The sequence below is a fragment of the Callithrix jacchus genome, chromosome 6 (assembly GCF_049354715.1).
Source record: "Callithrix jacchus isolate 240 chromosome 6, calJac240_pri, whole genome shotgun sequence".
Classification (NCBI taxonomy): Eukaryota; Metazoa; Chordata; class Mammalia; order Primates; family Cebidae; genus Callithrix; species Callithrix jacchus.
In genome coordinates, this window is record NC_133507.1 from 104,604,721 (window position 1) to 104,620,457 (window position 15,737).

The 15,737-nt window shown below is 42.5% G+C and overlaps 1 protein-coding gene across 13 annotated transcripts in view; it reads left to right on the plus strand.

The window, feature by feature from the left end:
- Positions 1 to 7,746: 7,746 nt before the first annotated feature.
- The window catches only part of EPB41L5 (erythrocyte membrane protein band 4.1 like 5), a 149,514-nt gene continuing 141,523 nt past the window's right edge, over positions 7,747 to 15,737 (plus strand). For 7 of the 13 annotated variants that reach the window (XM_078327976.1, XM_035305094.3, XM_078327971.1 and 4 more), the window contains exons 1-2: positions 7,747 to 7,921; positions 13,320 to 13,507. Coding sequence is in view for 12 of the 13 variants with exons in the window: in XM_035305094.3 (XP_035160985.1) it covers positions 13,328 to 13,507 (180 nt within the window). In the remaining variant the exon portion in view is untranslated. Of the gene's footprint in view, positions 7,922 to 8,146; positions 8,280 to 13,319; positions 13,508 to 13,931; positions 14,009 to 15,737 lie in introns of those variants that run through there. The other 6 variants (XM_017973536.4, XM_017973537.4, XM_078327972.1 and 3 more) reach the window with 2 other exon arrangements.

Here is a 15,737-nt window from a genome sequence, read left to right on the forward strand (position 1 = left end):
TATTTAAAGTTCTTCATATATGCATCTGCAGCCACCCTTTTGTACCTTCCTGTGACTACTTTTCCCTTTGACTGCCCCATCCTACCCAAAAGACAGACAAAAGCAAGGGAAGAGGATGAAATAGTGGATGTTAGGTGGGGAGGGTGAACAACTGATAGGTCCTACCTGAAATCTTGCCCCAGGGGCTTCTGAAACCAGCAAACATGAAAATAGGAGTCAAGCATTGATATTATAGCTCTCAAGCGAACTTTAACCAATTTTGCAGCCACTTCTCTAAGGCTTCCCAAAATGAGACTGGGTGATGAAATTGTAATGATTCTATTAAAATATGTACAGTGAATCAATAACCATAACCCATTAGTTGCACCCTGCTAAGGTATAGAGGAAATAAATACGGTAAAGAATGAAAAATAGCCGGCTCAGGGGCAATGGCTCACTCCTATCCCAGCACTTTGAGAGGCCAAGCTGGGAGGATTGCTTGAGCCCATAAGTTCGGACCAGCCTAGCAACAAAGTGAGACCCCCCCATCTCTGTAAAAAAAAGTCATACAATAAATAAATTAAAAAGAAAACTATCTGCAACTGGCTAAGAAAAGAGAAACTTCTTTTAAAGGAACTATACCAATTTATATGTTTGAAAAAGTATTGTCGTAACTTTAACCTGCACCTCATATTTCTCAAACAAATTTTGGAAAATGGGCATTTAAAGTGTGACAAGAAAATTATTTCTTTAAAGGAAACTTGAGGTTTGAGTTATTTAAACAAAACTATAATAAAGTCTAAACCTCGTTTTTTATGTATCTGGGGTTAATGTAAAATTAAATAAAAGCTTCTTTAGGTGTAGGAACAAATTTAGAATCATAAGTTTTAGGATCTTTAAGACATCTTAGAAACCTCTCTTCTAATTATCTCATTTTATTTTATTTGTTTTATTTATTTATTTATTTTTTTGAGACAGAGTCTCACTCTGTTGCTAGGCGCCAGGCTGGAGTGAAGTGGCATGATCTCGGCTCACTGCAACCTCCGCCTCCTGGGTTCAAACAATTCTCCTGCCTCAGCCTCCCAAGTAGCTGGGACTACAGGCATGCACCACCATGCCCAGCTAATTTTTGTATTTTTAGTAGAGACAGGGTTTCACCATGTTGGCCAGGATGGTCTCGATCTCTTGACCTTGTGATCCACCCACCTCTGCCTCCCAAAGTGCTGGGATTACAGGCGTGAGCCACCACGCCTGGCCTATTTTTTATTTTTTAGACAGAGTCTTGCTCAGTCACCCAGTAGGGAGTGCTGTGGCATGATTTCAACTCACTGCAACCTCTGCTTCTCAGGTTCAAGCAATTATTGTGCCTCAGCCTCCCTAGTAGCTGGGACTAGAGGCACCTGCCACCATGCCTGGCTAATTTTTTTGTATTTTTAGTAGAGACTGGGTTTCACCATGTTGGCCAGGCTGGTCTCGAACTCCTTACCTCAAGTGATCTGCCAGCCTAGACCTGTAATCTGAAAGTGCTGGGATTACAGGCATGAGCCACAGCACCTGGCATAATTAACTCATTTTATAGATGAGAAAACTGATGCCAGGAAAGATGATGCCTTGTCCAAATGAGTTAGTAGCAGGTGGTTGCCACTGATCTTTCTACCACATGGTCTCCTAATACCTCCCCTGCCCCTGGTGTCAACCAGTAGTCACAGGTATGAGGACAGTCACCTGAAGACCAAGTTACTCAATATGTAGACCACTAATGACCACTATCAACACACTGCAAGCTTGTTTGTAGCGCAGAATCTCGGGCTCCACCCCAGGCTTAAGACTTTTAATAAAATCCCCAGGTGACTAATATACATAGTAACTTCTAGAAGCATTGAGCCTTGGCCCTTACCTTTTTCTTCCTGAGTCTCGGTCTCATTATGGTTTCACCTAGGCAAAACCAATGGTAAAACAGTTTAACTTCTGCCTCTCTATTACCTAATATCGTGAACTTCCCTGGAGCCATCAAAGCATTCCTGATTTTTTTCTTTCTAACAGTATAAATAGAGAGCATAGGCATGGCTGGGCATGGTGGCTCATGCCTATAATCCCAGCACTTTGGAGGCTGAGGCAGGTGGGTCACAAGATCAGGAGTTTGAGACCAGCCTGGCCAAGATGGTGAAACCCCGTCTCTATTAAAAACACCAAAATAAAAATAAAAATAGCTGGCCAAGGTGGCAGGTGCCTGTAATCCCTAGCTACTTGGGAGGCTGAGGCAGGAGAATTGCTTGAACCTGAGAGGTGGAGGTTGTAGTGAGCTGAGATCATACCACTGCACTCTAGCCCAGGTGACAGAGCAAGACTCCATCTCAAAAAAAAAAAAAAAAAAAAAAAGAATATAGGCTACAAAGTAGGTAAGGCTGTTTCAGATAATTCTGAACAAAACGATGCATGCCATGTAGACTTGTGGAACATGACTGCTTAGGTCCTTTGCCCTGATTAGCCAGAAGTAGGGGGAAAGCCTAGAGGCTTTGGAGAAAGAAATGACTTGTCCCCAACTCACCGTTCTGTGTCTCTTCTCACCCCTCTGTGTCCTTCAGTTACCCAATGTGGCTAATCATTTAGTGTGAATTAGTTTAAGGTCTTACTCCTCCCAGGAATATTTGCAAAGAAGGGAAGGGTGGAATTTCAAACGTGATTCTGGCTCAGGAAAGATTTCGCTGGGTAAAGGGAGCTACCAAATCATGAGAAAAGTGGGCTTGGGCCGCAGCTCCATTTCAGGAAATCCCAGTCTTCTGTCTGTAGCACAATTATCTTTGCTCCTAGGTCTGTAGAATTTGCATTGTCTTATATGTAGTGTTGCATAATTTTGAAAACATTTTAGATAATTTATTTTGTGTAAGGTTCATAACTATTCTGTGAGGAAGGTGGCACCATCTTCACTGTACGAACCTTAAAGTTGTTTGGGGCCTTTTAGCTTCTGAGCCAAAGTCTAGGCTCCTTGCAGTGTGCTAGCTAATACAATGAGTGTTTCTTATGGCTGGTTTTGTTTTTTGATTTTATTTGTACACATTTTTTGAATAGGTATTGCTGTCCTGGATTCAGTGTTTGAGAAACAAGTTCTTCATGATACCCACTCTTTGGAGGGTGTTTTCTTTTCACGGCCGGTTCTTGTTTCACCGGTACCTTCGCAGTTTCCTGCCTGCCTATTATCATTGCCATCATTCTTCTTTTGGAATGCAGGACCCCTTCAGTATCCAAGAGAACTGATTCTCATGTTGGAATTCTCTCTAACCAATCTGTTCAGAATACTTTTAAATGAATGAACGGCCTCCCAGGGTGGGCCAGTTCAGAGAAGGCTGACCAAAGAAGCAAAGTTACCCTGGAAATCAGAACAGGGGAAGATGTTGCAGGTTTGGGACAGTGTCTTCAATTTAAAGGGTTGTGATGTGAAAGAGAGAATATGTTTTTTTCTTATGGATAGAGGTAGATTTACTGTGAAGATAATCTGATTTAAGCTTTAGGGCTATGTGTGGCCCCCTTCCAAGACCCTGTACTTAATTTTGAATCTTTAAATTGGTGTTATTTCAACTAAAGACCTCCTCTCCCACCACCGAATTACAGTATATGAGTTTCACAAAAACTGGAGATAGCCCTTTCTATGTGGAACCAGAGAGCAAACCAGGATCTAAGAGTGAAAATCTCAGATGAGGGTATTCCTTCAATATAGTAGTTCAATACAAGATCTTTCCATGGGCCAAGACGATGCCACCAGGAAGTGGGCTGTGTGGCAGGCACCTTCTATAGCTACCCACAGTTAACTGTCTCAGCAACATCCCCTCTTTGATGCTAATAGAATTTGGATTTGTTCAAAAAGTTAAAGAGAGCCCTTGATCCCCACCTCCCAAGGGTGAATTCTGATTGGTCTAAGCCAGGCATGGTATTCTCTTTCCCTCTGGCCTTTAATTGGTCTAAGTAAGGACAGGTAGTGTAGTTCTGTCCAGAGACAGAGGGTGCTGGTACTTTCTTCTCTGAATTAAAAGACAGGCTTCAGGTAGAGGTCTTTCCCCTCTTCCCTTTCATTCCTGAAACGCAGGAGAGCTGGAGATAAGGGCTAGAAGCATGAAAACCAAAGTCAATATGCTAAGCGGGGCAGAGCAGAAACGGTAAAGGGGTCTGGGGTCATCACAGCATTGTGGAGGAGCGGAACCAGTACTAATGGCACCTACCTCTAGATTACTTATGTGACAAAAATAAACTCCTTATTTGTTCAAATAACAGTTAGTTAAAATTTCCCGTTACTTCAAGCCAAACGCATTTCTTACTTGATACAGCTGTATTTAAGGAGAAGGCTTTCTCTGTCTCCTTAATTTTCAGGTGGAAGTTAATTTTCAGGTGAATTTATCACAAAACTATGTCGCAGAGGGTCTCTATGTCTGGGAGAGAGGATCTGGAAAGGCAATGACTTACTGGGAATAATTTCACATAATAGAATATGAACAACTTTCTATGACTTGGGTCCTTATGTTTCATCCTCCCTTCCTCAAGTCTTCATATTTCCTTTAGCCTATCACCATCCTTCTCAGTGTATTTCTCTGACCTCATCCACAGCCTCCTTCAATTCCACCTTTGAGAGGGGATAGAAAAACAGACTGAGCAGGAAGGATGAAAAGGACACTGTTTCTCAAAACTGGGATGCTTTCCAGCAATCTAGGAAAATGAGACATGTTTATAAGTATTGACAGAATGTGCTTCCACTTATGATGTGTAATCAGATAAACCAGAACTTTTCAATTGAGTAAACATCAGGTGAACATGGAGGGAGACAGTCAGGACAGGCTGAGGGATGGCACTGAAGACCATGCAGTTTACAAACTGGCTAATCAGACCCTTGGAAGAAGGAATGCTTTTCAGGGGTACAAGTTTCACTCCCATCACCCAGGCTGGAGTGGAGCACAGAGATATCAGCTCACTGCAACCCCCGCCTCTTGAATTCAAGCGATTCTCTTGCCTCAGCTTCCCGAGTAGTTGGGACTACAGGTGTAGGCCACTGCACCTGGCTAATTTTTGTATTTTTAGTAGAGGCGGGTTTTACCATGTTGCCCAGGCCAGTCTCCAACTCCTGAGCTCAAACTCTTTAGCCTCAGGCTCCCAAAATGCTGGGATCACAGGTGTCCAGGTGGTATTTTAAAAATACCTTTTTTTTTTTTCCCAGTCTCACTCTGTCACCTAGGCTGGAGTGCAGTGGTACAAGCTCAGCTCACTGCAACCTCCATCTCCCGAGTTAAAACAATTCTCCTGCCTCAGCCTCCCAAGTAGCTGGGATTACAAGCATGTGCCACCACACCTAGCTAATTTTTGTATTTTTTTTAGAGATGGGGTTTCACCATGTTGGCCAGGCTGGTCTCGATCTACTGACCTCAAGTGATCCTCCTGCCTCGGCCTCCCAAAGTGCTGGGATTACAGACATAAGTCACCACACTCAGTCTAAAGGATTTTATTATGAAAAATTAAAAACTGGCATATAAGATAGTAGTTGAATATTCCCATCACCCAGCCTCAGTTTATGGCCCATTCTTGTTGGATCTATACCTTCGCTGCTTCCCCCCGCCATATCATTTCTTTTTTTTTTATTGAGGTAAAGATGCAAGATGAGCACCAACAGTTCCTCCCAACCCTGAACACCCATGCTGCTCCTCTCATGAAGAGTGATGAAAATATTCTACAATTAGATTATGGTTGTGGTTGTACAACTCTGTGAAAATACCCAAAGCCACGGCGGTGTACATGTTAAGTGGATGAATTATATCTCAATAAAGGTGTTTTTAAAAGATGGAGAAGGAAAATTTCTCTATTTTAATAATACTTAAAGAAAAAGAGGTAGAGTCTCTTTCATTTCCCTGAAACTGGTCTGGCTCTGTGATTTGCTTAAACCAGTGACAGGCAGCAGAAGGGACACTCTGTGACTTCTGGGCACAGCCCTTCATAGGCCTCGGAGCTTCTGTTTTGTCTTTTTTTTGAGACAGACTCTCACTCTGTCACCAGGCTGGAGTGTAGTGGCAGGATCTCAGCTCACTGCAACCTTCGCCTCCCAGGTTCAAGTGATTCTCCTGCCTCAGCCTCTTGAGTAGCTGGGATTATAGGCATGTGCCACCATGCCCAGCTAATTTTTGTATTTTTAGTAGAATAATACATGAATGAAACGAGGTTTCACCATGTTGGCCAAGATGGTCTTGATCTCTTAACCTTGTGATCTGCCTGCGTTGGCCTCCCAAACTGCTGGGATTACAGGTGTGAGCCACCATGCCCGGCCCCCTGTTTTCACTCTTTTGCCACACCAACTACCCTGCCAGAGAGTGTATCAGGCAGAACTTAGCTGTTCTTTTCAGCCACCCAGCAGAGATGCCACACAGACCAGTGAAACCGCCACCTTGGCAGCTCTAACACCTGTTGAGCTGCCCACTCAACACCATATGGGGCAGAGATGAGCTACCAAGCCTGACTACTATGTTTTTGGGTGGTGGAGGAGTGGGCAGTGCCAAATCCCCAGAGGAGGCTCAATGAGTATTTGTCTGTTCTCATTTCAGCCAGCAGAGGGTCCTCAAGGTAACACCTTCCAGTGGCTCCCCCACAGGCCTCAGAGCTCTGGCCAGGGCCCACACGGCCTTCCAATCTTACCTCTTTTCTCCTTGACTGTCACCTCCTCCTCCCCGTGCTTCCTTAACGTCTAGTCACTCTGGCCTACTTTGAACAGACAGGCCTGTCCCCTTTCAGAGCTTTTGCCCTTGCTGTTCCCTTTGGTTTTTCTCAGATGGCCACACGGGTCCTCCCACACCTCTTCTGGGTCTTCACTCATATGCCACCTTCTTATTGAGACCTGTCTAAAATCACAAACCCTCACTCCCTGTCCTTATTCCTGACTTTTACTTTTCTTTTTAGCATTTACCACGTCTAACAGTATTTAATTTCACTAATTTATCTTGTTTATTTTCTGTCTCTCCTGCTATAATGTAAATTCCAGGAAGGATTTTTGTCTGTCTTGGTTGTCTGTCTATCTCGTGTCTAGAACACAGAACCCATAGTAGGCACTTCAATTAATTACTTGTAGAATGAACGGACTGAATGACACCTTGTTACAGAGTACCCTCCTGACCACACTCTGTTAAGTAGAGACAGAGGTTTCACTGTGTTGGTCAGGCTGGTCTTGAACTCCTGACCTCGTGATCCGCTCGCCTCGGCCTCCCACAGTGCTGGGATTATCAATCTTTTATTTCTCTTTCCCGGTTGTATTTTCCTTCATTTACACTTAATCACCTTTTGACACCTATTTGTTTACTGTCTCTCTCCCCAGGATATTGAAAGTTACTTTAACAGCAGAGATTTAAATTTATTTTAATCCCTACAAAGGAGAAAAGGGGAGGAGATACATGGCAGGCTCTCAGCAAGTATTTGCGGAAGGAATTAATTTCTTGAACGAATGGATGAATTAATCTAGCAGCCAGCTCCACCAGCCTACTTCGTGATAGGACCAACCTGGGGTCTGTCTGCGGTCAGGCACCTCCTCGGCGGGCGGAGGGCCGCAGCGGGAGCTGGGTTTCCGAGTGGGAGCAAGCACTGGGTTTCGGCGGCGCCCAGTTAAACCAGGCGCGGACGCCCGGCTGTTGGCGCTAGTTCCAGCCCTACCCGGCCCGGCATCGCCGATTTTTCCCCAGTCGCCGCGCCGGCCAGTTTCCGGGGCGGTGTCATCGCCGGTTTAAGAGCGGAGCGCCCCGCCTTGGGGGCGGAGCTGGGGAGGAGGTTTAAGGGGGGACGGGCGGGAGGTCGGGGTCCTCCGGGGATTAGAGCCGGTGGGCTCGCCGCGGGCGCCATTTCTTGGCGTCTCCCGAGGAGCCGCCCCCTCCTCAGCCTTGCTCGGCTCTTCCTTCTGGTCGCCGGGGCCGCGGCGGCCCCAGCTCAGGTAAGCGCGAGGCCCGGCGGCGCCACAGTACAGCCCGCTGCCCTCCCAGCCGAGCGGACCCCCTCCTCGCCCGCGCCTGAGGTGGCGACCTTGTCCCCGGCGAGCCGGGCGGGGGCCGCGCCCAGACCCTAGGGCGGCCGACCCCTGGCTGGTCTGGCTGGCAGGGCATTAATCCCGCCGGAGGGAGGGGCGGCGGCGGCCAATGAGGCAGGGCTGCCGAGTTTCAGGCGATACCGCGCGACGGGCGGGAGCGGAGGGCCCGGGGCAGCCGGGTTAATGTTTGCCGGGCGGACGCGCTCCCCTGGCCGCGAGCACCCCTCACAGGTCCGCGGGGCTGCCGTCCAGCGGGAGAGACGAAGTGAGTTTGTGTCACGGTCTTGTGGACTTTTGGAGCTATCTTGTGTTTGAGTAAAACTTCAGACCCCAGGAGTGCAGAGGCAGGTGTGCTCCCCGGAAAGACGAGTTCTGAAGGCCCGCCCCGCCCCGCCCCCACCCGGGACGTTTGTCGTGCTAATGATGGGTTCTTTGGTGTGTAAACGTTAATTGTCTTTGTGGTTACTTGAATTCTATCTCAGAGCGAGACGCAACTCTTAAAAGGTCTGGCAATATTTTAGACTAATGATACCAGTTTTTAAAGAATTACGGGGAAAATTCTCATAACCATGTACATTTCTAATGTAACCCGCAACTGCATTAACTCAGTTTCTAACATAACCTGTTGCTGAGCTCTGCTTAACCTTGTTGGATCATTTGTGCATAGAAGATGGTGTGTGGGTTTAGGCCAACTTTATTCGATAACGATATGCATAACTGCTGTGGAATTAGTCGCTTGCATTTTCTTCATTGGGATTACCGGGACGAAACATACTGTTACCTTCATGGCATTTGCTGTATGTTGTTATATTGCTTTGTCAAAAAGCATTTACCATATTGTGGCCACCAGTCATGCAAGAATATACATATTTCATGACTAACTTTTGGGTTTTGGATACTTTTTTTAAAATCAACTTGTTAATTTAGGATTGCTTAAATTTGCATTTTATGATTCTAAAGGAAATCCTTCTAGTTCCCTGCTGAAAAGTTAGAAACTACTGTTTTTGGAAGCCATATACACCTACCATCCAAAAAAAAAAAATTCCACTGTGTCATTCTAGTGTGTCAGGCGAGCTTTTTATTGAGTGTCTGACATGCGGGTTGTTCAGCTAACTGTTGGGTCAAAAAGCTAGCTTGTGGTGAACAAGTCAGGCGAAGTCTTTGTCCTTGTATGTGAGTGGGGGAAGTAGCCAGCAAAAAAAATAATAATTAACAGGTATTTAATTACAATTTCTTTGTTATAAAGAAGAGGCCAAGAGTACTGAAAGGGACATCTAATTTAGACTCAAAGTCTGACATTGCTTTTCTGAGAATAAAGCATTTAAGACTGAAGTTAGTCCAATGAAATGGGAGTGGGTGGAAAAGAGGTGAAGTGGAAAAAGAGCATTCCAGAAAGGTGGAACAGCTCATGAAAAATAGTCCTGAATTAAAACGACTCTTGGGTGGAGCAGAAGGAGTAGAAGAGCAGAGCAAAACAGTGGGGACTAGGCTGACAGATGGGTCAGGCAAGTAGGAGGAGCTGCCTCAGGGACCAGGACCACTACACATTGTAGAACAGGGATAAGATTTGTGATTGCCAGAAATCCAGTACTGCAACATGAAGAGTGGTGGGAGACGGCAGGTGGGAAGGGAAAAGTGAGTATGGGAAAACTTTTTTAACCATCGTTTAAAAAAACCTTTTAGTGACCCATTCATTTATTATTATTATTTTTCAATTAAAAAAATAGATGGGGTCTTGCTATGTTGCCCAGGCCAGGTCTTGAACTCCTGGCTTCCAACAGTCCTCCTGCCTTGGTCTCCCAAAGTGCTGGGATTTCAGATGTGAGCCACTGTACCCGGCCATATATTCTTATTGTGACCTCTGTTATGCCCCTCTCCTGAGAGAATTTCACTAAACAGTTTACCTGTGTGTCTGTTTAGTGTCTGTGTGTGTGTGTGTGTGCATATCCCACCTCAGTGTAGGATAAAACTCTCTTCTGTGATTTGATTTTCACTTAGAAATTTTATCATATCTAAGTCAACTATTAATTTAAAACCACTGTATTATGGCTGGGCTTGGCGCCTCATGCCTTTAATCCCAGCACTTTGGGAGGTCAAGGTGGGAGAATTCCCTGAGGCCAGGAGTTTGAGACAAACCTGGCTAACATAGCAAGACCCTGTCTCTACGAAAAATAATTCAAAAAACCATTACCTGGGTGGGGTGGCATGTGCCTGTAGTCCGAGGTGGGAGAATCCCTTGGACATGCTAGATGAAGGCTGCAGTGAGCCCTGGGTGCTAGAGACTGTCTTTAAAAAAATTAAAATAAAATAACTGTATTGTATGCCGTTGTGTGTATCATAACTTGTTTAACTGTTTGCATGTTGATGAAGGTATTTAAAATTTTCTTAAATCACTTATACCCCGAAAAATCCTGTTCTTACAACTTGAAGCTCATGTGTGAGTTTTTTTTTTTAGGTTATCCTACCAGTGGTAGAACTGTTGAGTAAGGGGTATGCATGCTAAGATTTTTAATAATGGCCAGGCTAGGTGGCTCATGCCTGTAATCCCAGCATTTTGGGACGTGGAGATAGGTAGATCCCCTGAGATAGGAATTTGAGACCAGCCTAACCAACAAGGTGAAACCCACTCTCTGCTAAAAGTACAAGAATTAGCTGGGTGTGTTGGTGGGTGCCTGTAATCCCCGCTACTCAGGAGGCTGAGTCAAGAGAATTACTTAAACCCGGGAGGAGGAGGTTGCAGTGAGCAGAGATCACACCTTTGCACTCCAGCCTGAGCGACAAGAGCAAGACTCTGTCTAAAAAAATAATAATAAGGGCGGGCGTGGTGGCTCACGCCTATAATCCCAGCACTTTGGGAGGCTGAGGCAGGTGGATCACTAGGTCAAGAGATGGAGACCATCCTGGTCAACAAGGTGAAACCCCGTCTCTACTAAAAAAATACAAAACTTAGCTGGGCATGGTGGTGCACACCTGTAGTCCCAGCTACTTGGGAGGCTGAGGCAGGAGAATTGCTTAAACCCAGGAGGCGGAGGTTGCGGTGAGCCGAGATTGCGCCATGGCACTCCAGCCTGCGTAACAAGAGCAAAACTCCATCTCAAAAAAAAGAAATATAATATAATAATAATACAATTATATATATATAAATATATATATAAATAACATGGTCAAATCCCCCTCCAAAAAGGTCAGTGTATGAGGATTATTTTTTCTCTCATTCTTTTTAACATTATCTTGAGTCTTTAAATGACAGACAGTATTTTTTTTTCATTTGTATTTTCTTGGATACTGTTAAACATCTTTTTAATGAACATCTTTTAAATTATCTTTTAGGACTTATTCATATTTTGCCCTTTTTTTCTTTTTTTTGGTACAGAGTCTCTTGCTCAGGTTGAAGTGCAGTGATGGGATATAATAAATGTGTCTTGGGAGATACTGGAGTTAAAAGGAATATGTAGGGATTCTGTGACATAGGATTTAGAAGTCTGGGATAACAAGTACAGTCTTAGGCAGCTGAAACGAGACTGGATAGCAAGTTCCAAAGGGAGAAATATCTGGGAAAAGAAAAAATTTGGAGAGTGAGACTGGGACCAGGTGTTACATATTCATGTTTGGGACACTGGAAAGTTATCTAACCAAAATTTTAGTTATTTTGGGGGGATTAGATTGCCTAATTACACAAGAGTATACATACTTGTGTAAAATGTGTATGATAATCTTCAATGTATAGATGTTTTAATATGGTAGTTTTTAATCTTAAAAATCGAATTTTATTGGGTTTATAAATAAGTCTAGTTGAAAAAAAAATCATCATTTAATCTGAGGCTTCTCTTGAAAAACAGCACTCTCCTGAATTCTTCTGCTTTCTCTCCTGTGGCAGTCATTTTCACATTTTAAATCAAATGATCTTACTGCTAATTCTTGATTTTTGGTTTTAGTAATTATCTGTTGGCTTGCTGCTATGCAAGATGAGGAATTAGCTCTCTTTCCATATTGGTATCCCCTACCTCTATTATATATCTCCTCTCTGTTGTAGTTATTGTTTGATCAATATTTAGCATTTATAGTATTATGACATTTAAATCATTAGCAGCTGAGTTGTGTAGTAAATTGTGATTACTTTTCCGCACAGCTTTTTGTTTTCTTTGGAATTAGTAGTTTTTTTGGCTTATTTGTTGGCTTACCTGTGCAAATGCAACATTAGGATAGCAAAGTAATTTTGATTTTGTGGTATTTCCATTTAGTGTGCTATGTTTTAAAATTACTATTACCTGTTTTAACTATTTTGATTAACATAAGTGTTCTCTATAGAGATGAGGAAGAAAGTAGCATTAAAGTACTTTGATATTAAAAAGGTTTATTTTAAGTAGTTATTTAAAATCTGTATGTAACAGAATATTTGACAAAGCTTATAAAATTTGAATTTATTTGTATTTTAGCTGAAATAGGTGATTACTTTTATATTTTTATTATGAATGCTCAGAAAAGAAATGGAACTTCTCAGAATTTTTATGATCATGAAAGGATACCTTAGTGCCTGACATCGTCTTGGGATATACAAGATGTTGTACATATAATTTATCTATTTAGAAGACCTGATGAACTTCACAAATGTTTGCCTTCTCCTGCCAAATCAGTTCCTGATGAAATAGTCCAGTAAATTTAGAAAGCTCCAAACCATGGCTGTGTTTTATACATAAAAGTCTTTTAAAACTTTTTGAATTAAAATAGCCAGCTTTTCAAATTAATTTATTTTAATTGGCAAGTAAAAATTGTGTATATTTATTATGTAAATATGTCTTGAAGTATTTATAAAAAGTAGCCAGTTTTAATGATTTTTTTCAAATTTGCTTGACCAGGAGCCCTTTTTATTTTTTATTTTGTTTACTTACTTTTTGAGACAGGGTCTTGCTCTGTTGCCTGAGCTGGAATGCAGTGGCGCAATCCCAGCTCATTGCCGCTTTGACTGCCTGGGGTCAAGTGATCCTTGATCCCAGCCCCTCAAGAAGCTGGGACCACAGGCATGGACCACCACACCTGGCTAATTTTATTTTTAGTAGTGATTAGGTCTCACTCAGTTGCCCAGGCTGGTCTTGAATTCCTGGACTCTAGCAATCCTCCCACCTGGGTCTTTCAAAATATTGGGATTGCAGGTATGAGTCACTGCACCCAGCTCAGGAGCCCTTTTTAGTAGTATTTCTACTGATGTCCACAGGACTTGACCAAATAATGCCATTTGACTGACTGCTTGTTGTGGAGAATCTCATTTTTTTTTTCTGATGCCATTTTTTTCTCTCTGCTTTTATAGCGACAAAAATGCTGAGTTTCTTCCGTAGAACACTAGGGCGTCGGTCTATGCGTAAACATGCAGAGAAGGAACGACTCCGAGAAGCACAACGCGCTGCCACACATATTCCTGCAGCTGGAGATTCTAAGTCCATCATCACATGTCGGGTGTCCCTTCTGGATGGTACTGATGTTAGTGTGGACTTGCCAGTAAGTAGGTCTTGCTGAGCTCCAAATTCTGTTTGCAATTACTGTCTTTTTTTAAATTGTTTTTTTAAAGCTTTGATGGATAATTTCTGGATGGAAATAGGTAGAGGTAATATGGGTTAGTATGGATCAGGTACATGTGTCAGATAACTGTAGACCAAAAGTACTTGGATGGATAGTATTTCTCTTTGGAATTAGTGGCGATTACCTGAAACATTTAATCAGTTATTGACATGAGTCCCTTTTGTGTGTATTTATGTGTGTTCTTTATAATGGCAGCACATAATGTAGTCTAGCGGATTTCTCACAATCCTTGTTAAACAATTATTAAAACACTGAGAATCTTTGAGAATAACAACACTTACATGTGTACTGTAAGGCTTTTAACTTTTTATGCGCTTCTCTATTTTTTTTTTTTTTTTTTGAGACGGAGTGTCGCTCTTGTTACCCGGTTGCTGGAGTGCAATGGCGCGATCTTGGCTCACCGCAACCTCCTGGGTTCAGGTAATTCTCCTGCCTCAACCTCCCGAGTAGCTGGGACTACAGGCGCGCACCACCATGCCCAGCTAATTTTTATGTTTTTAGTAGAGATGGGGTTTCACCATGTTGACCAGGATGGTCTCGATCTCTTGACCTCGTGATCCACCCGCCTCAGCCTCCCAAAGTGCTGTGATTATAGGCGTGAGCCACCGCGCCCGGCTTGCACTTCTCTATTTTTTAAAACTCTCCTTATTTTCTTCAAAATAAGTATTTCCCCACGGTTTGGTTTACTTGCAGACATTAATGAAGTGAAGTGAGAAAAAGGACTTTATTCATACCCTTCAGCTCTGACTGCCTGTCTCTTTGCTCCCAAAATATTTTGCATTGTTGGTTTTTCATACACTGTAGTCTTTATCTCAAGACAGACTGTTGTAATTATATCTGTATTTTGGATAGTTTTTTTTTTTCCAGAAATGCCTAATCATAACTCAGTGTGAAAAGATCCAATACATTCAAAAGGGGTTAGCTTATTTTTTTTTTTTTACAGGTGTTTTTGGATGGAGGGGGAGAAGAAAAGGTTGGCTTTTTGGTTTTGGGCAGTTGAATTTTTTTCTGAGCTGCTTGCTAATAGCACATCTCTTTCCCATGTCTTTGTTCTGCATTCAAAAACTTACTGTAAATTATGTCATTTGATGTGAGCTTCGTAGGATGTTCCTTAATGCCTTTCCTCCCCACAAACTCTTTAATACACACTAATTTACCGAAAATTCAATTTGAAAAGTCTCTGGGCAAAGCAATAGCCTAGATGCTGCTGTAATACATGATTGAATAAGCTCTAGAAGGCCTTAATGAAGTGAAGTGAGAGTATAAGGAATTGGAGGTTTTATTTAAATGAATGTTCTGATTAACTTAATCATTTGGAATGTATTAGATATGTACATTATACATTTTAAAATGTTAGAATATGATAAAATTAAAGACTCAGAATTTCTTGAAGTGTTTTGAAGTCATCATTACTTGTATTTGTTATCTTTGTCTATAAGATGTATATTTTTAGGGTTTTTGATTCTGGACAACTTGAAAGCATCTAAGTTTTCCTGCTGTATGGGCTTCTTGAGGGTTTGTCAGACATTCCAGCATGAGATATTTTGTGAGGATAGTTTTCCTACTTATTTCTAATTTGATAAGAATCTTAAGAGTTTTGTGTACTATTCCATTAAAATATCATTAGTTATGTGGTGAAAAGCCTGAGATTGCTGTGTGAGAGACTGGAAAGAAGTTTCTTATTACCTAATGTTTGAAGTATGAAGTTTCAGGGTTGTTGATGGATAAGCTGATACGAGGAGAGTAGAATTTGTGAAAAAGCTTTTTAAAAAGGCAGTGTAACATGGAGGAGAGATATACTAACTTTTAAAGTAGTAGAACAAATGACTAGTTACTGGTCTAGAATGGTTTCCTAAACTTTGCATGCTTAGCTGGGTGTATGTGATTCTAGATCAAGTCCATAAGCTAGCTGGCCTCTCAGGGAGACAATTATTGTGAAACAGCTGGAGTTTTAGATTTGACTTTTTGTGAAACAAGAACAGTTGTCGGCCAGGTGTGGTGGCTTATGCCGTAATCCCAGCACTTTGGGAGGCTGAGGCAGGCAGATCACTTGAGAACAGGAGTTTGAGACCAGCCTGACCAATATGGTGAAACCCTATCTCTATTAAAAATAGAAAAATTAGCTGGGCATGGTGGCATGTGCCTATAA